This window comes from Musa acuminata, chromosome BXJ3-5 (assembly GCF_036884655.1).
Source record: "Musa acuminata AAA Group cultivar baxijiao chromosome BXJ3-5, Cavendish_Baxijiao_AAA, whole genome shotgun sequence".
In the NCBI taxonomy this organism is placed as follows: Eukaryota; Viridiplantae; Streptophyta; class Magnoliopsida; order Zingiberales; family Musaceae; genus Musa; species Musa acuminata.
This window is the reverse complement of record NC_088353.1, coordinates 35,360,514-35,380,239: the sequence shown is the minus strand read 5'-3', so window position 1 is coordinate 35,380,239 and position 19,726 is coordinate 35,360,514. Positions and strand designations below refer to the sequence as shown.

The 19,726-nt window shown below is 42.0% G+C and overlaps 1 protein-coding gene across 5 annotated transcripts; it reads right to left on the bottom strand.

Moving 5' to 3' along the window:
• Positions 1-11,804: 11,804 nt before the first annotated feature.
• Positions 11,805-15,293, bottom strand: LOC135638995 (transcription factor PHYTOCHROME INTERACTING FACTOR-LIKE 15-like). Of its 5 annotated transcripts, none has more exons than XM_065152656.1 (8): positions 14,875-15,293; positions 14,317-14,727; positions 13,263-14,193; positions 13,078-13,185; positions 12,934-12,999; positions 12,798-12,863; positions 12,264-12,728; positions 11,805-12,156 (listed from the first exon to the last, which is right to left on the bottom strand). In XM_065152656.1, the coding sequence occupies exons 2-8, from the start codon at positions 14,415-14,417 to the stop codon at positions 12,100-12,102; spliced, it is 1,794 nt and encodes a 597-aa protein (XP_065008728.1). In that variant the 5' UTR covers positions 14,418-14,727; positions 14,875-15,293; the 3' UTR covers positions 11,805-12,099. The 5 variants fall into 5 exon arrangements, with proteins under 5 accessions (XP_065008728.1, XP_065008729.1, XP_065008726.1 ...); XM_065152657.1 differs by having other exon boundaries at positions 11,805-12,173; positions 14,317-14,705; XM_065152654.1 differs by having other exon boundaries at positions 14,317-14,705.
• Positions 15,294-19,726: the final 4,433 nt, after the last annotated feature.

Below are 19,726 nucleotides of genomic sequence, written 5' to 3'. Positions count from 1 at the left end.
AATTAGACCATAGTATTCCAAGGTGACATTGTCAACCATACGTCCAAACAATATTGGTGATACGGTGGTGAGATATTGATCGTACAGTGATAAGGTGTTGTCATACGATAATGAGGTTTCGATTATATGGTAATGAGATGTAGCCCATATGTATGACGATGGCGATGAGAGATGTTGGCATCCTTTCTAGCATCATTAGACCATATCAATAATTTTTTTGATCGACTCCACAGTGTTAAATGGATATGTGACATCGATATCATTTAATAAACAAAAAAAAAGATATATTTAGTAGAGAGAACTGCAGCTATTCATGAAAGCAAAGACAAGCCATGAAATGAAACATCACCTGTTATATCAGCCCCAGCAAGTGTGTCGAAAGCAATACTTAGCCATCACTAATTCATTGTCATTGAAGAAAAATCTCACTTGTGCCTCCAAGGTGGTCACCGAAGACGACTAGATACCCAGGATCCCTTCGGGTAGGTTGCATCAAGCTTTCTCAATCCTAGTTTTCTGCTACAGAAATCCGTCTCATATGTTCCATCAATATCATTTCCGACATGTTGTTACACATGCATCTTGACCTTCCATACTCAACCATGTATTGACATGAATTATCATCTTTACTTTTTGTTACCCGTAACTTTGGTTGTCCGATGCGTCGACATTGGGTTGCTCGGAACTGATTGTACCATGAGTTGGACATCATGTCGGGCAGTGAGTGAGTTCGAATGGACGTTCTACAAAATTAGGTCTCTGATGCCGAAGCGAGAAATGCTAGGAAAACTAAAGCCCTTAGTTGTAGTGATCGCCAAACTTAGTGAGAATTTGCTCGAACGATTTTACGAAATTATCGAGCATTCCTCGAACGTGAGAGGTGTTCGAAATGTCGAACATTGTGGTTAGCATCATCTTTGTCACTCTTGTATCTAATGGATTAGGAGGAAGCATAGAAATCACATAAAGGGTGCAGGAGGCATCTTCCTGTCTCCCCTGTTAATGAAAAGAATGCATGTTCGTAATTGTTTTCTCTTATATTTTCTGATAGTACTCTTTCTAGAACACGTACGGAGACTGATTGGAAAAAGCAAGAGGGAGTCATCTTCAGCACCGGTGAAGCTCTGAAGAAAATGACTGGCTTAAAAGGAATAGCAATGCATGCATGCAGTTGCCCATATCGAAGAGAGTTAATGGATCCGAGTAAACTTGTGGCACGGGAGCTCGTTGGGGTTTCTTTACTTTGCACGTACGTCTCTACCGACAAGAAACAAAGAGAAAAAGACTCCACCCGTACTAAATGCAAATTGGCCCACGTCCATGTGTTGTAGTTCTCACTTAACCTTTCACTCTACTGTAGTTAAGGTGACGTTATTAAGCTCGGAAAGCTACTTGTTCCAAGAATCGGATGCTTAATCTGCGTGCCAATAAATTCCTCTCACACTTAATGTCGAAGACTACTAGAGTAGAGACTTTTTTTTTTTGACTTTTAGGTTGCATGCATGTATTGGAGTTGTGGCTGTGAATATAAATCTTAGAGAGAGAGAGAGAGAGAGAGAGAGAGAGAGAGAGAGTGTGTGTGTGTGTGTTAGAATCATGTTTCAATGAGGTCATGAATTAGGTGATTCGTATGCATTGCAGTCAATTTGTTTATACAAATTCTGGTTATCGGACACGATGTCGATTTGGAATCAACTGAAGTCTTATTCTGCATCTATTTCTTGTTAATATCATGAAATGTTGAATTCCCTTGGATGCTTTCAAAATTTGAACTATATAAAATTACATCGAGAGTACTCTCTATAAGATCTCTTTAATATTTAGGAAATAAGGTGTCCGTCAAGTGTTTAGTCTTGTAAAATCGAATGCATAAAAAACTTATGAATTTTTTAATGTATTGAGGAACACACTAGAGGTGGCTTTTTATAATATAGTTTTAGGATTGTTATACTCAGACATATATATTAATGTTAAGGATAATTATGTGCTTCTCTCGACCCTAATATATTAATGTTAAGGATAATTGACCTCGAGGAATATGTAATAATCTAACGTTATTGGTAAAGTTTGAGAGATAGTGCCATATCAACCATGTGATATTGAAATAATGAGGATGTGGTGTTGAAAAGTTCACGATGTGAAAAGGAGTTAGAAAATCATGTAGCGTAAAGATGTCGATCACATAATGTCAAAGTATCAATTATGTAATGATAAAATATTAATTATATAATAACATAGTGTCAATTACATAATATCATAGTGTCATCCAGTCAGAAGTGTTGATCTCATGTCAAGAAGGTGTCTATCATGTCTATCATTTTTCTATCGCAATTCAAAGAAATTTAGGCGAGATGTCGTTCCACCGATTCTGCACACCTTGCATGCGATCTTCATGTTTCCCATTGGAAACTTTCACCGGTGCTAACAGTCCCTGATTCCAAGAAACCCACCTGCATGACCTGTAACGTGCCTTTGAGGTGCATGCATGTCTTGCTACCAAGTCAGTAGCGGATAATGATGTACGTACGGCCTGCAGGCTGTAGTTTCTTGCAAGCTCACAGTTAATTATCTGTGTGCCCTGTAAAAAGTATATACCCAAGTGGAACTAAATCAATCAATCAATCATGGAACAGATTATGGGTCATTAGCAGCAGAATCGTTTGGTCGCCATCGGCTTGTCGTCTGCGAAATGATGACGACGTTGACCCACAGGTGGTCCTCTCCTTCAGGCTATCACGCAAGAAAGCTTCAGCTTTTAGGGACCTTCGTCGTCTAGGTTCAGTGCCTGATGCGCGCCCCTCCACAGCAAGCATCATCACCAAGCTTTGTCTCGCAACTGCACGAGGCATTCGCTGACACGGGCCCTCCCGGAATGTCCAGGGTATCCAGGCGGTCTGAAGCCACCGAACGCCGTCACATGAGCGACATAGTCCTCTCATCAAACCTGCTGCACATGCACTGCGGAGAAGCAGATTAACGGAGGATAAGGATCTCGGTAGGGATCTGTTGACTCTGTAGCAGGGCATCGTGCCCTACACGGGGACCCTCTGATTTAACGGAAGTGAAAGCTTGCATGGGTTGCGAGAAGGCGATGACGGAAGCAAGTGAGCGCCGTAGCAGCTGTCAGGGCCACTGTCCCATTGTGAAGGTTAGGTTGCATGGACGTCCCATCTTTTAAGGTAATGTTCTGTTGTGAAGGAAGTATGATGCCCACAGAAGCAGCCGTCTGAACAAGGTGGAAAGTGCCTCAATAATGGCGCAATTTGGGCAAAAGGCGAACCCGAGAGGCTCCACCCCATGCATGCATATATTTCTTTGTCCTCCATTTCACTTCACCTTATGATATATATAGCATTGCAGTGAACATTCTCCACTGCCCTCCTTTTGCCAAAAGGTTCCTAAAAGACTCCTCCCGTTGACTCAAAGTAGACTTAAGTCACCAAATGTCCGGGCCTTGGCCTGACGCTTGAGAGATGCACATAATTCATCTGAAGTGGGGGCTTACACCCCTTCCACTATTAATAATGGGCCAAGCTCAAACAGTTGTTGCCAGTGAATTATTGGTAATGAGGTTGCCTTCAAGCTAAGTCGATCCTTATTAGGAATTTCTGGCCTATGAACATCATATCGTAAGAAATCTCTTATTTATCTTCAGTGTCTTTACATCAGACAATTTTGCTGTCAATATTGAACGAGGAAGATATCTACTAAAAGAAGAAAAAAAATTATATGCACATAGAGAACAGTTACGGTTTGCCTTCATTATCAGGCAATGCATTTGTTTGTACAGTATATGTTCACCTCCATGGTCATTTGGACCTTGATAGATTTGAAAGGACAATTGGCTTGTTCTTGTATTATGGCACGAGAAAGTTTCCATGATGAAGGCAATGATGTGAAGTGTCAATTTCACCTCATTAATAAGAAGTTAATTAAGCGCAGAAATGATCGAAAAAGAAGGTAGCCACCTCTAATGGTTGATATGTGAAAGGAACACTAAATTGGTCTCTACTTCACTATATACTATAAGCTTTTTGATGAATGGCTCAAAAGCCATGAACTTATGATCATTCCTTTTCACTACCTTCTCTCCATATATCTTGATCTCAGTGACCACTCTGTTTAAAGGTGAGAAACCTACTGGGCATCAAAAGTTGATATCTTGAGCAAGTTGAAAGGAGATGCAGTTAATAGGAGCCTCAGTTCTATCACCATCCAAGGCAGAAGGATAGAGATCACCGAGACGGGAACCCACCGCTTAAAGAGTGGTGGGGGATCACTCGCACATGCACCTCATCAATTGACCAGCACCGTACCATTAAAACCGTCCTCATCCTCGTGAAGTGCTTCGTTAGATAAGTAGGGACTGAGAAGATCAAAGTTTCCGAGCTTTCATTACCGCAGAGTCATAGAAGCCAGGTAAAAAAGAGGGGAGGGTCGTCTTCTTCCTTCTTCCTATTGTTGTTAGGTGAAGAGGACGAGGTGGCACGGTGGCTTTCAATCAATTCGGGAGTCCCTCTTTCGCAGGGCGCTCGGACATTACGCGCGACAGCCGAGTCGTCGTCCGAGGGCGATGTCCCCCACGCGGTCCGGACACGAAACACGTGCGGGCGGCTCGCGACCGACGCGCTTCGCGGTCCTCAACGTCGTACGCTCGACCCACGTAGTCCGAGCCCACCTGGCCGTGGCGGCCCAGCAGTTACCCGTCGCGTCAAAGGGCCCACCGATCCACCTAACCAGAGAAGGTCGCCGTCCTGGGCTCCGCTCCCGCGCCGCCGCGTGGCGGCCCGCGGGTCCCACGAGGAATGCTGCCTTGCCCGCGGTGGCGTGTTCCCGGCGGCGAGTTCTCATCGTTACAGGGGGAGGACGGCGCACGTGCCGAGGCGATCTGGGACATCTAGTAGCCCTGCACGAATCTCCAAGCGACTGTTTCTTTCCTTACTCCTCTCCTTTTAGATTGACTTTTACGAGTCGCAAATGTCGCTTTTCCTCTCTTTGCGTTTTCCCCCTCTCTCTTCGGCGGAATTAGTGAACGGCTCAAAACGGAGAGATGATTAGTAATAGCATATGAGCTTCTTTCTTTGGGTAAGGAAACGAGGCGTTTAATGCAATGCCTACCGAAGCATTGCTGTGCAACACAAAGCCTCACCTGTTTGTGCTATGGCTTACGCTGTAACCTTGGCCTTCTCTGAGCAGTTTGTTGCTGTAGGGTTTGGTTTCCTTCTCTAGTTTTCGCTCTTCGGATTCCACTTCCGATGATCTTGACCTCCTCTTTCATCAGGAGGAGTCGCATTGAAGTCCCTGTGGCCGCTGCTCACACAAGCAAAGGTGGGAGGGTTAATTATGACCAGAATGAATAATTCCTCGAGCTCGATACTATGACGACAAGGGAAACCTCGAACGGGAGGTGACTGTTCACTGCACTATCCCAAAGAATTCATTGCGTGAGCCCCACATGTGTACCCAACTTCAAGGAGGACAGCTCCTTGACGATAAAGGGCAACTGTCGCATGCATGACGATGATGCCTTTGTCCGGCTGTTAGTGCGCTCTGCATTAAAGTATATGACAAGCACACCGTGCCAGCAAGAGGCTGAGCAGACTTGGTCGCAATGATTTTTGTTCTATAACGCGATCACGCAGCAGCATTTCACGTAAAACTAGGAAACATCCATCGTTTGACTGCCTACAGATACAGAGTACCACATCCACTAGTAGAGGGAGGTACAAATCGCATTCAGGGAGACACAAACACTCGTCAGACAGCACCACAGAGATCTTCTAACCAGTACAAGTCCGCCTGTGAACGTTTCTCTTTCGTCTCTCTTGTAGAGCCGAGCATGTCGTTTTCACCTTTGAACTGTGTAGTTGACTGGTGAATCTACCGATTCAAATTAACCTTGTGGTGGTCGCAGTAGGGAAGCGTCATCTGGTACTCGGTCTTTAAACCGAGTGCAGCTACGGAACCCTAGGAAAAGCTGAGGTTCTTTATCCTCCTCTCACATGGACGTCTTACTGGGGACATAGAATGGTGCTCTGCTCTTCTTTTCTTTTAAAGTCTTTTGAAAGAATGACATGAAAATAAAGAAAACACCCACAAAAAGGTGTTCAACCTTTGATTCAAGAAAGGCACTCTTAAGTCTCCAAGTGTTATATATACAAATACGCAGTGATACTGATCTCCTTTTGAGAAGTGGCAAGTGACATCATTGTCTCATCACATCTTACATCATGGGGAAGAGCTTGACCGATAAACTCATAGCTCTAGAACTATTATCTCCTTCTCAGATGTTGCTCACTCATCACTGATCATGTTGACTGTCCTGACAAAGACAAACTGAAACCTCAAGATACACGTTTAACGCACTGATACTTCTTGGAAGAGTGAGCTACAGGAGTGGAAGTTGGCACAGGTGCAACTTCAGAGATGGGTAAGTCAATAGATAGGACGTGAGTGGCCTTGACGATAAACTATTAGTCTGCAGTTTGTGCCATCAAATCTATCGTCTCATGCCGACGAAAACTTTGTATCGATCTCATTATTCACAATCTCAACTAAACTTCAACGGTTGCAGCAATTCAAGTAATTCTTCCCGGATTGAGGGTGGGAATCCGATTGACCTCTTCGAAATGAACCATTGATTCACTAACTGGTCGAGATACTTGGGATTTGAATCGAGCATATGAATTCTTGATCGTTCCATGTTATATGCATGCTTTGCCCCCGTCCTGAGGGATTATGATCCGTCTTATCCAGCCTAATTTACAATGAAATGTTGATCTGATACAACAACCATGCATGTCTCGCTTTAAACACAGGATTTGTGGTGGGCCTTGTTTCGTTAGGACTGGTCTGTCAAAGAACTCCATCTGCAGTTGTGGCTTTTCTTTTCTTGATTTTGAACTGTTTGATCTTTACCTGAAATCAGGACAAGAGAGGTGGTGCTGACACTGTAGTCAAAATGATGCTATCTTTTTACTGAGTTGTATTAAGTCTTTTAAGGGATTTAAATTTGAAGTTTTAAATTTATTAACATTAAAATAAAAAAACTACAGGCCAGCAGATAGTTTAGACCATAAGAAAAGAACTAAAGGAGGAAAAATGCAATCAGTGAAAGGCAAAATCGAATAGAAGAAAACACACTCAGGAAAGACTCAACTACTTAATGACATTTCATAAATCCTTCAACCAAAACCATTTAATGTCTGCATGCATCTACCCAGTGCAATTATGGACTTCGGTTTAGTGGTCCTAAGGGCAACACGCAGGCTATTCGCTGTTTGGATTGGTAAGTAATTTTAGAAATTTTAATTATATTTAAATTAATTAATACATCATAATTAAATTAAATTTTTTTAGTAAATTAAGGTTTATTCCTATAAATACACATCGAGTCTTAGGATTTTAATAAGAAGAGAAAGTCAAAACACTTTGGATGATCCCAAGCGTGATCTATAGGATTTCTAAAAAAAATTAAGAGAGAAATTCTTTATGTTTATGTGAGAGTCATACTTAATGATGATAACTTAAGAGCCTTGAAATTGATCTTACATAATTCTTTAAGGTCTTATGCAACTAGAAAAAGGGATAAATATGAAAATATGGATAGTGTGGTATTAATTACTCAAGGTGGAGATCGATGAAGAGGATTTTCTGACAGAAGTAGATCTTAGCATGATAGGTTGAGATCGAGAGTTTAATTTTTAGATAATGTTTGATGTTATATATGTAAAGAACAAGAACATATCAAGCGAATTTATCTTGGGAAAAGAAAACATGAAGAAGAGGCCAATGAGTGCTCTTTACGAATGGACGATGATGAAGATGTCCTCGTAATCTCCAAAGGTAATAATATATCTTTCCAAAAGATTTAGTTTTTAGATTTTATTTATATTACTCATGTTTGCTCATATAAGAATTATTTTGATTCATGGAATGATAAGATGACTAATAAGTTGAGACGAAGACTCTCTATAGTAAAGGTCATGAGTGTTGGTGCAGTGAAGATCAAAATGATCGATAGAGTGGTGCATACTTTACTTTAGAGGATGTGACCTATATTCCAAAAATACGAAAGAATATAATTTTTTTGAGTCTTTTAAATTCTCAACATTATAACTACAAGGTTGAATGTGAATATCTTAAAGTTACTCAGTGTTTGTATCAAGGGTTGTACCGTTTGGAAGAAAGTATAATAAAGACCTCAAAGGACAAAAAAAATAGATTTCACTGTAGAGGATGGTAAGTGCCTAAGATAGTAAGTTTCATTCGTGGTAGAGAAAACAAAATATGATATTCATGGTTTCTATTACATAGACGGTTGTGAGAAAAAATCCAACTAGTAGTAAGATAATTAGATAGAAGTCTCTCTTTGAAATCAAGTAACACCATTGATTCGATTACAACTACACATGATGCATTAGAGAGATTATTGGAATCAGGTGATGGACCATGAACTGATTCTGTTTATGTAGTTGTAGTGAATTTTTTAAGCCAATAGTTCAATTTCTATAGGGTAAAATACTCACCAATATGGAGAGTATTAAGATTGGTAACTATCTTTAAAAGTTCTAGCTATATTCAAATTAGTTGGTAGAATCCTAAATAAATTAAAACTTGATAAATTAAGGTTTATTCCTATAAATACATCTTAAGTCTCGGTGAGAAAGAGACAAGATACTTTTGAATGCTCTTAAGTTTAATGCTCTTAAATTAAGGGTTAAAAGAAAATTTTTTCATGTTTATATGAGAGATGTACAAGAAAAGTTATACTTAAATAGGGATAACTGAAGAGGCTTTCCAATTCACAGGTTATCTCTGCTTGTTTCTTTTCCTCTTCCTCCTCTTGTCTCATTAATGATATGCTGTTGTTTAAGAGCAAGAGGAGGGTGAGACAAGATGACCCATATTGCCCTATTTATTTATCATTATTATGTACCAACTTCTCTCAACTTTGATTGCCTCATCGGTTGAGCTTGGAAATCTCAACCCATTCCAAATCAAAGTCATATGTATCTATCGGTTAATATTTGTTGACGTTGTTCTACTTATCTTTAGAGCTAACACTAAATCTTATAACCAATCTTTTAAATCTAGAACTCCTTCAACAATCTAACTTCTCTCAACGAGAAGTGAATCTTAAATCTAATATTTTCTTTCCGAAAACTATCCACCCTCCATTAGTTATCAAGGAAGGTCACTAGTCAATGAAATACTTTAACATTTACTTGTCCTTTGATAGACTCCTCCATTACTAAACTACTCTTTATGGACAAAGCCATCAATTGCATATAAAGATGATAAAAAACTTACTTTCCCAAGTAGATAAAATAGTCCTTACAAATTCAATCATCAATTTAATTCCAACTCACATGCTGTCCAACTCCTGGATAAGCTTGTTAGAAGAAATTTTTTTGGAAGAAAATATTAGGAGTTTGAGTCTTAGAGATATCTACAATATGTGCCAAGACAATATTACTTCTCCTTAACAGCGATAAATTGCTTTGGGTCAAACTCCTCAAAGCTATTATATATGGGTCGATTAAACCTTGGCGCCATTGTCCCAAATCTAGAATATCTCTGACCTTCCGCAATATTTTCACTCTCATCACCAACATCAAAGGGGGTCTTTGGAGATCTATGGATCTCTAACGTTCCTCTCCTACACTAGCCTACTTTCTTCAACCAGTATGAGTTTGATAATCTCATTTCGAGTCTGACACAAGAAGGCAAGTGGGATCAACCTCACTTCCTTTAACAGGATCTTCCACCCACTCCTTATTGATAAGATCACACAAATTCACTAAACCTTTGCCCCCTTAGCTCGCTTGGTTTAGTCACTTCTAGCGGTGTTTACCATTTCATCAAGCATGACCCTGAAACAGAGATCAAGATTGGTCGAGCTGGAAAATCCTATAGCGCACCAATGTTGGGCCACACGTCCAAAATTTTCTTTGGAAACTAAAAGTTGGAGTAGGCTTCCCACTCCCAAAAAGTCTTACCTTGTCAGCAAGATGGACGTTGACTCCCCTAAGCACATCTTCCTCACCTGTCGCACAGCCCAAATATTTTGGTCAGACAACCAGAAAAAAGCCGAAGTCTCATTTCACTTCTTTGACACTTGGGAGTTGGGCTGATGGCTTGAGCAAGGAAAGATGCTGGACAAATCTCAATCCACTTGGACCCTTGCTATTATTGCCAGCGACCAGTCCAATCTTGTTCACAGGACCATTGCCTCCTCTCAAGAAGGCTACAGTGATCACCCGGGGATCAGGGAATCCATAATTCATAATGAGATTATGTCTTCCCCTCCGACCCTGGAAAATGACTGTATTGTTGAGTGCGATGGCTCTCACAGCTATCCTCTCGACTCTTCAGGAATCCGAGTCAATGGAGAGGTGGCTGCAGCAGGCTGTGCAACTGTTAAATTCACAATGCCATCACAGCAAAAGGAGCAGCAGTCCTGGAAGCCCTTAGTTTTACCGAGCGTGAGGGATACTGCAACCTTTTGCTCTGCACCGACTCAGCTAACATCGTTAACTATGTAAACAGCACCACAGACACCCCTTGGTTCCTCAAACCCATTTGTCAGTAGTATTGCTAACCTGTGTATGCGACTGAATGTGGTGACCATGTTCTGTCATATACCAAGGCAACACAATTCACAATCTTGCTGTTTTGGGGAGAACCAATGTGTTCTCTGCTTTTTGGAAGACTGAATCGTCATCTTATCCCTAGCAAATTACTATAGCTAGCTGCGGCCTGCGGCTCTTCCTCTTTCCATGTAAACCTCCTCGTATCATCTCCTCTTGCGGTTTGACAGATCCCATTGATGTCATTGATGTTCTTGTCGGCACGATGTTATTCTAATCCGTACATGTAAAGTAATTTAAAGTGAAAAGTGCTGGACAAATATCAAAGTCATCCGGAGAGATTTTATGAGTCGGATCCCTTGAATGATCAAGTTAGTTTTGAATTTAACTTCTTAAATTTATATTCTCGATTTTAATATATTTATTTAAAGTTGAAGGTTTTTTTATACATAATCTTAGAGAGAGAATATACTACTAAGATTTCACGGGACAGATGGTTTGCAACAGACTTGAGCTACATCTTGAATTCCTACTAAATATTCCTATGAATATTTTCTATCAATAAACTATTCCAAAGGAAGATAATTTATAATTGATCTAGCTTACGAAGATCTCGACTCTCCTTGGAGGATCACCGGGCACTTTAAGCTTTCCTTGTTTAAGGTCATAGGTCTTTGTTTGAGGTCTGTCGTCGATGCATGTAGTTGTTCAAAGGCTGCAGGTATTCTAATTTACCATTCAGACACGTGGAGTCTACGTTGGGCCCGCCCATGGGCTAACACGTGGAATCCTCAATAGCTCACGTGGGTATCAGGCCTGTCGTGGGATAAGTGGCCATTTAAACCAAGGACGCGTGCTTCATGCATGCACGTAGTACCATAGCAACGACAACTCGGTCGTCGAAGGCTTTGTCGATCGCACGAGCATTCGCGTTCCATCGGAAGATGATCTGCGAAGACTCGGATGCCGACGATTTCACGTCCCTGCTCGTCGTTGAAGCATGCTGCTCGACAGCCTCGATAGTAAGTGCGGCTGCCATGCGAAGTGTTCGGGAATATGCCGAGGAGGAGACTTGATCTCGCACGACGCAAGGTGTTGATCTACTTGGAAGAACTGCATCTGTCGAGGAAGAAGACGACGGAAGGTTTGGCCTCAATAATGTGTTCGTGGCGGCTGTTATTCCGATGCACAGGGACATGTGATATTTCTGAGTTATGGTAATCAGCAAACAAATGTTAAACGAAAGGAAAATTGTTATGTAGATTCATGAACCTCATCCTTTCACAAACAAAAGGATGAGTCTTTCTACTAGCTTTGAACTCCCAAAACTTCCTGCAATGAAGTTATATGGCTACTCCAGTGCTCTCATAGGGTTCTGCATCCATCCAGAAACATTGACCTATCTCGATCAGTCACCATCTGAAATTTATCATCCATGCCCTGCACCATAGGAAACCATAAAGACGATATATTCTCCTTTTCATGTTCCGTTCACTAGTTCTGCTGGTTAATCATCACTAATGCTCGGTGTACTCAGACATTGTTGGGACGATCCTTTTGTTCCCTTGCAATAAAAGCAAACTCAGTTTGAAGGAGCATCAGATCTAAGCATCCAAAGCAAGATTGTCATCTAGGACCAAGTGTTCATTACTTGAACAAAAGCAATTATACCTGTGAATCACTAGCGCTAGCCTTTTGATCTTTAAAGCTTGATGAGGTTTCTGCATCTGGAGCTCGTGAAGGATTGCTTGTTGTGGTCGTCGAAGCTTCAGGCACTGAGTTCAAATTTGCAGGGAGGCCTGACATGGATTTGAATGGTGGTGGCACACGAGGCACTGGCACAGGAAGTGCTTGTCCTTGTGCAAACATGGGAAGATTCGTAGGCCGAGGCATCCCATATAAACCCTGAGGTGCTTGAAGGGGAGAACAAGGGAACTGTGTGCCAGGCATGGGAGGAGGAGCTGCAACTAGAGGGCAGCCCGGAGAACCATTCATGTTGAGCATCCCCATCCCATAACCAAACCTCATGTTCATTCCCATCTGCGCGAAATGAGCGATGGGGGGAACACGGAGATGCTGCATCCCACCTGGTAGCATCACCGGAGACATGCACAGCCCACTACCCATAGACATCATCTGCGGTATGTAGAGGATCATGCTTAGAACACAACGAAGAGAGCTCAGAGGATGCTGCAAGGGTTTTACCTGAACTTGAAGCTGAAGGGTCTTGAGATACTCGATGGCCTCATCAAGCATTGACGCTTTGTCCACCTTCAAAGTACACAGCTTTAGTTCATCAAAGTTCTTCCATCTCTTAGAACGAAATAGAGTTTTGCGGTACCTTACTACAATTGGGTATAAGCTCTTGCAGCGCACGCATTTTCTCATTGATCCTATCCCTTCTCCTCTAAGCATAATTGGATGAGCAGAAAAGTCAGCGTTCGAGTTACTGCAAATCAAAGAGATCGGTTGAGCTTTGACTCACTCTTTCTGACAAATTATGCACCTCTGCTGCACGGCTTCTCTTTGCATTTCTTCCCTTGGCAGCATCAGCATCGGGCTTTCTTGATGGCGTGGATGCATCTTCAAGATCCTATTTGAAGGACAGTACATTCGAATCACGGTTTGATGGCAGAAAATCTCATTATCTTTGTCGATATTTTTACTTACTTCTTTGTGGTTACCACACTCTTCTCCTTGATTCTTCCTCTTTGCACCTTGTGCAGGATCGCCGGATGCTGTTCCTGCTGTGTTGCCTGAACCAACAGAAGAAGATGCAGCAATGGCTTCGTGATCTTTTTCGATTACCGACTTGAGATTCTTTCTTGGCATGTCCTGTTCACAGACATCCTCCAGTGGCTCAACAGATGCAATCTCTCGGGGAGTTTCTGCGGACGATCCCATCTCCAACATGGATGAGACAGAATTCAACTCTCCTTGAATACCTGAAGTACTTTGCAAACCACTACAAGACTGGATTACTGTCGATTCGATCCGGTTGCTGCTTGCAGTGGCAGTGGCAGAATTCTCAACACTCTGGAGATTAGCTTTTCCTTTCATGCCCGGTCTCGAGAAAAGGGAGGAGTTCATCAAATCCATACTGCTTACATCTTTTTTCGGTGAATTCTCAATTCTTGACATGATGCTTGGAAATGAACTCTGACACGATCCAGCTTCGAGTGCTTTAGAAATAATTCCATGCTCCACATATGGTGTACGATGACCAAAACTATTGTTCTCATTAGCAGGCATAGAGATCCCTGATATTTCAGAGAAGAACTCTGAGCAATAATTGCTGGACGCAGGATCCTCTTCAATCGGATAATTGATCCAAGGAACCATATTGTCGAATTGAGTACTGATGATTCCGGCATTGCCAGAAGGATCAGAGGGAGAGAAGTTGCTGACGAATGGGTCCATGGCCTCAAGCACACCCAGCTTGGGCATGTTGGCGATAGCTGTGCTGTCCTTCCCTTCAGCTCTGTCTGCAGGCAAAGAGAAGTTGGTGGTGGCAATGGAGGTCTTCCGGGGCCTGTTGGACTTGCCCTGCATCACAACCGGACCGTTCTCCCAGAGTAGTTCGACGAACTCGTTATCAGGCCTTGGTCACACATCCATGAACCTCGACTTAGAGGATAATAACTTGGATCGTAGCATCGAGACTAAAAGATGAACAAGGATGAAGGTGAAGGAAATGGGTTAAGCACAGGGGAAGAGCGCTTACATGGAAGAAGAGCGATTAGACGAGCGGCTGGCCATCTTGTTGGACTGGGCAGAGTCAAACTTCTTCCTTGCTGATGCTTGATAGAACTCGGAAAGAGGCATGATAGATCAGGGGAGAAGAAGATGCTTACGGAGTCCCTGAAGATACTGTGTGCGAAGAACTACGGATGCCTGAATCACCGACACATTCCATTGATGGCTCGATTAGACCAAACCCATGGCAGAACAAAGTGGAACCGAAGGTCAAGATCTTCTCAGAACACAAGGTAAAGTTCCATCTTTTTGGCTGACAAGATCGTTCCTTTTCTTCGATCCGAGAGTAGCTGCATCGCAAATCCAGTCAAAACTCGCATCTTCTTCAACGATTGCTCTCTAGGATTGCCATCCGACCTGAGAATCAAAGATTAACATACTGCAAGCAAGAGATCAACTCAAAAAGCATACCGAACCAGGACACCACGAAACCATTGCACAAAGATTCAAAGAGGTGAAAGGGGGAGAAAGAAGGAGCAAAATTCCAATCTTTTCGGAAACCAGATGGAAAACACAACAAACCAACCTTTCCTTTTGCTCGCAACCAAACCAAAGTCGCCTCTTTTCTCCAAAATCTCCACATACATAAGACATGCGCATGCATAAGCTTAGAGAAAGGTTGGAACAAGCAAAGACCTTGGTTTCAGCGAAGCAAATCCGCGGAGGAGAGGAGGAAGAAAAAGGAACGTCGGATCCTAAGCCTCTCGAGGTAGGAGACGGGCGCAGGCTAGTGCGTAAAGCCGACGTATATAGCTTAGGAGGTGAGACCTGAAATGGCAGCTCCTATTGCGCTCTCCGCCTCCCCCACCGTTCTATCATCGGACTTCCCTCGTGGTTACCGGGTTCCATCAATAATTGGGTGGCGCGGCCCGCCCCGGAGTTGCCATCCAATGGCCACGATCGGTTCCTTGTGCCTGCGGCCAAGTGGAACAAGGGATAAGGTCCGGTGGACCCGTTTCCGTAGGCTAGGATGAATTATATTCTGAGGAGATTACGTTTCCCATACTCCCCATCCCCTGTTTTGACCTGCCATTCCGAGATCTCTTCTCCGCATCTCCATTCTCACCCTTTTCCACGCCACAACTCATCTTCCTCCGAAAAGCATATCTATGGTAACTCCTGCACATGGTGTTTTCCACTCGAGATTCCTAAGAAGGATTCTAAAACCAGAGATTTGACTTTAATTTAAAGAATGAGATGGGAGTGTCATGTAGACCCAACCGTTGTAAGACTAAAAAGAGTTACATTGAGTGGTATTAGTACTATGTTAATTCCTAAGATAAGTAAGCCAGAATGTTGGAAGACTGATGCATGCCAGAGCTGTTTACTTGTTTCCCTGATGGTGATATTATATACTACTGTGTAGAGACAGCGACACATGAACCACTCCAACCTTATGTGGGATCTGAGTGAGCTTAAGACAAGCAATCGAGACTGTTCTTCTTGCAGAACAAACTGGCATGAGAATTCCCAAGAAGAAACCTTTAAGAATGCCTGTACTGGCATTAGAGAAAGGAGGGAGGAAATAGGGGATGAACCAGTGGCACAGGGATATGACAGTCACACACAATTCATCACATCAAGCTACAGTATTGATGTGAAGCATGTAAAGGGAGGGAGTGACACAACCTGTCAAAGTTGCCGGAAGCCGCATATGAAAATATCTAATACCAAACTAATAATAAATTTTTGGATGCTTTTCCTACATTTTGCTGAGAAATCCTTTTCAACCTTTAAAATCTGATTTGATCGAGCAAGCAAAGTTTGAACTTGATTTAGAGCCTTTATGTTTGCTTCCCTATTCATTGTTTTATGATGTGTGTGGTATTCTTTCATTGATAATAAAGATGGTTTTTGACTTTGTGAACATATGAAGGCTTACCATGTTTCTTATATTGTGTATTCTGCATCCTTCATCTGCTAGATTAGAAGCACAATTTGCTTTTATATGCGTCATAATATTCTGTGTGAGACTATATTCATAGTGTTCTTTAGTAGAACTCAATTTAAAAAGAATTCATTCATGAATTTATTGTGGAGATTAAGAGTTTGAAACATCAAAAAATGAAGGCAAATTTTCAGTTTTCCAAAGGAAAAGAAAGAAAGAGTGCAATTAAAAAATGGTATAAGATACTATCATTAAATTAAAGAGAAAAAAAAGAGTGTTAGAACAGTGAGTTCTTTCTCCCAGTTTTTGTTAAGAACACAGAATGTTACTGACATATATCCTGAGATATGAAGTGGGGAAAAGCTAAACATGAGGAAGAAATGGAATGGGTCTGAATAGATGTTGTGAATGGTATGTCACAATTCCAAAAAAACAGGGAGGCTTTTTTTATAGCAAAGACAATTGGTGATTGCAATGCCAATATGTGGACAGGTTGATCATCCCCACCATATATTATATGTGATGCCCTCCCTTTCTTACTATTTGAATCTGAGCCATGTCTTCTATTATTGTACTGTGATGCCTGAATCATCTCACGGGGGATGACATATGATGCCCTGTGAAGTACTTCATGAAAGAGGATGAGGAACTGTGGAGGTTTCTATTTTCTTCTGTATCAGAAGAAGCAGGTTGTCCCCCACCCCCTTCTCAAGAAATATAATTACCTGCCATGGCATGGGCTCCATTGGCAATCATTTGCCACAACCAATTCTTGCATCCAATGGAGATATGTGCAGCAGACAGCAGTAGAGTTAATGTGAATCCTCCACAGTTTTGCAGGTAGCAGTTGCAGTGAAGAAAAGAAAACATCATCTTCATGTATGTTTTTTAAGATAAGGAAAGAAGAGAAAAGGAGATTTGATTGGTGCAACTGAGATTTAGTGACACTGATGGGTGGGTCCTGCAGCCTGTGTCAGTTGAGTTGGCAAAGTCCACACTTTACTGTTGACCATGGAAACTACAGAAAAATGGCTGTCAGAGCTTTCCTCTTCTGTGAACTTCTTCAATACAAGCCTCTGCAAATGGCTTTCATCAATTCCTCTTCATGGCTGATATGATGAGAACATGACCTGATGATTACTTTGAAGAGTTGGATGGTAGCATAGTTACAGATTTCTACATTCCTGCAAATTTTGCGTGATAAGGGTGCATCAGAGAACAATTAAGTGGGGTTAGGCATGAGAATAAGGCATCATATCCCAGCATCCATGTCTCTCCTTATCTAAAATCCCACAGCTAGTTGGCATGGAATTGAAACCACAGATGCTTCGTATGCTCATCGCAGGGAATATTATGTTTTAGATTCTTGGTGGTAAAAGAAAATGATGTTCATAGTATAATCCAATCCAATATACAAAGAATAGTGTAGATGAAAGAGGACGAACAATAAAAGAAGTTTGTGGCTTATAAATTAAGGATTTGTTGTTCCTCAATAAGACTTTTTGTTTAAGAATAACATCATGCAGCTCCTGAATCAAAATGAATAGCGAGTGACATGGAACGAACAACATGATGCATGTCCGTAATCCACATCTGTGATGAGGCTACGTTTCGGGCCTTGATGTCTCTGTGGTGGGCCGTGCTACGTGTTGGGCGTGGTTCCAGATATGACGTGCACACTGCAGAAGAACGTGGTGGACACGTTCCATCAAATGGATGGAGACCGACACGTGACGCGCGCTGCAGGCGTTGCTTGCACGTGGTGTTGACCACATTGACCATCGATACCGTGCGTTGTTCGTACGGTTGACCTCTCAGCCTTATGCCTCACCGGGGACGCAGACGTGGCCCTCTACCAAGTCAACATGAAACTGACGTGTGTGGGCTCCACCCTGTAGGACTGGTCCTGTTAGCAAGTGGGTCGGGTTCGTGTTGAGGCACTTGGGCTTGATTTATCCGAAGCAAGTTAAAAGATTGATACGTGAAAGGGGCAGACTACTAAGTGGTTCAAATTGTATTTTTAATTACTCTATGGGTACAGGTGACTATATGTTAAGTCAAATTTTAATTATTCAATCGAGGCTCATTTCAAATTTGTCTAAAGTTTAACTTATAATTTTTTAGCGAATGGAACCTATAAGATTGAGTCGGGGGTATTCCGATAATGACTCCTCCGATAATTAAATCAATTTTTGAAATTAAAAAATTCAAAATTTGTTAAACTAGTTGGATTAATTGGTAAAATTTAAGTAGGTGAAGAATGTCTAGAATGCATACCTTAGGGCGCGGTTGGAGAACGATTATATTCAAGATCACCGAGCACTAAGATGGGACGTATGATATTTTGGGAAAGGGCATGGCGTAATGTTTGTCGGTCGGTCGTTTGACCATGAGTGACCGATTGAAGCCATGTGTCCTCAGATCCAATCACCATTTATCTACGAGACATGGTTGATAGGTCACTAGGATGGTCGACCTGTCAATCACATTTGGGCTTGTGTGTTTGTCACGTCAGCTTCTCCCTATCATTGCAATCCTCCCCCGTCGTGGATTCATCAATCTAATCTACAAAGTGTATCAATCATGGTTCTTTACTCAGACATTAAGTTGTCGTGAGGATACCCAATTGGGTAATGGTGCATAGAAGAATATGGGAGATGCATGTTTGAGTCGGGTGTTGTCGTAACATGTTGTTAGTCCATGGGTTGTGTATCGTCGAAGTGTACACTTGGCCCGTGGGATGTGCATTGTTGAATGTGCATTTGGCCCATGGGCTATGCATCATCGTTTGATCGATCAACAAAAGGGCCAAGCGATCGGGCACTCAATTGGTTAGTGCCATGGTAAACGATTAGGCATAAGGGTCAAGTGGTTAGGTGCTTAATTGGTTGACACAAAGGCCCTTATTCAAAGATCTGGAAAGTTTGCGAGTGTACTGCTTATTGAATCTTAGATTTTGATGATAAAATTAATTGATAAAGTTATAAATTAATATGTATTTAAGATAAGTGACGTAGGAAAAACTTTGATCGTGGACTTGAATCATGGAAGCAGAATTAACGTTAGGCTGAAGAGCATCACATTGGATGATTGGTCGACGTGCTAGAGAATATATTTCATGCCATGAGTTTGAGCATCGGGCTAAAAGAATCGGGTATTGCGCTAAGAAGATCGGATGTTACGGGAAGTTAACATGCCGATTAGGCAATATGCCAAATAAGAAAACGATATGTCGAAGGATCGAATGAAGTGTTGGATGTACCAATGACATGTTGGACAAAGTAGGCTTCATGATTGTAATTAAGTCTTAGTCGAAGTTTAGAGTCTAATCGAGTCGGTTTTGGGCTGTAACCATGCCAACTCAATTAGGGGCCCATTGAGCCTGAGTTGGGGCTATTTTGGGCCAAGTGGAAGGCTCATTCGGTCACCCATAAAAGGGTCAGGCGGTGGTATTACCAGACCGGATGGTGGTATCACCCAGACACAGTCT

Coding starts and splice junctions, on each gene's coding strand:
- LOC135638995 (XM_065152656.1), bottom strand. CDS start 14,417: ATGCCTCTTTCCGAGTTCTATCAAGCATCAGCAAGGAAGAAGTTTGAC. Junction 13,000..13,077: donor TGCATAATTTGTCAGAAAGA/GTGAGTCAAAGC, acceptor AATTATGCTTAG/AGGAGAAGGGATAGGATCAA. Junction 12,729..12,797: donor CCCTTCAGCTTCAAGTTCAG/GTAAAACCCTTG, acceptor TACATACCGCAG/ATGATGTCTATGGGTAGTGG.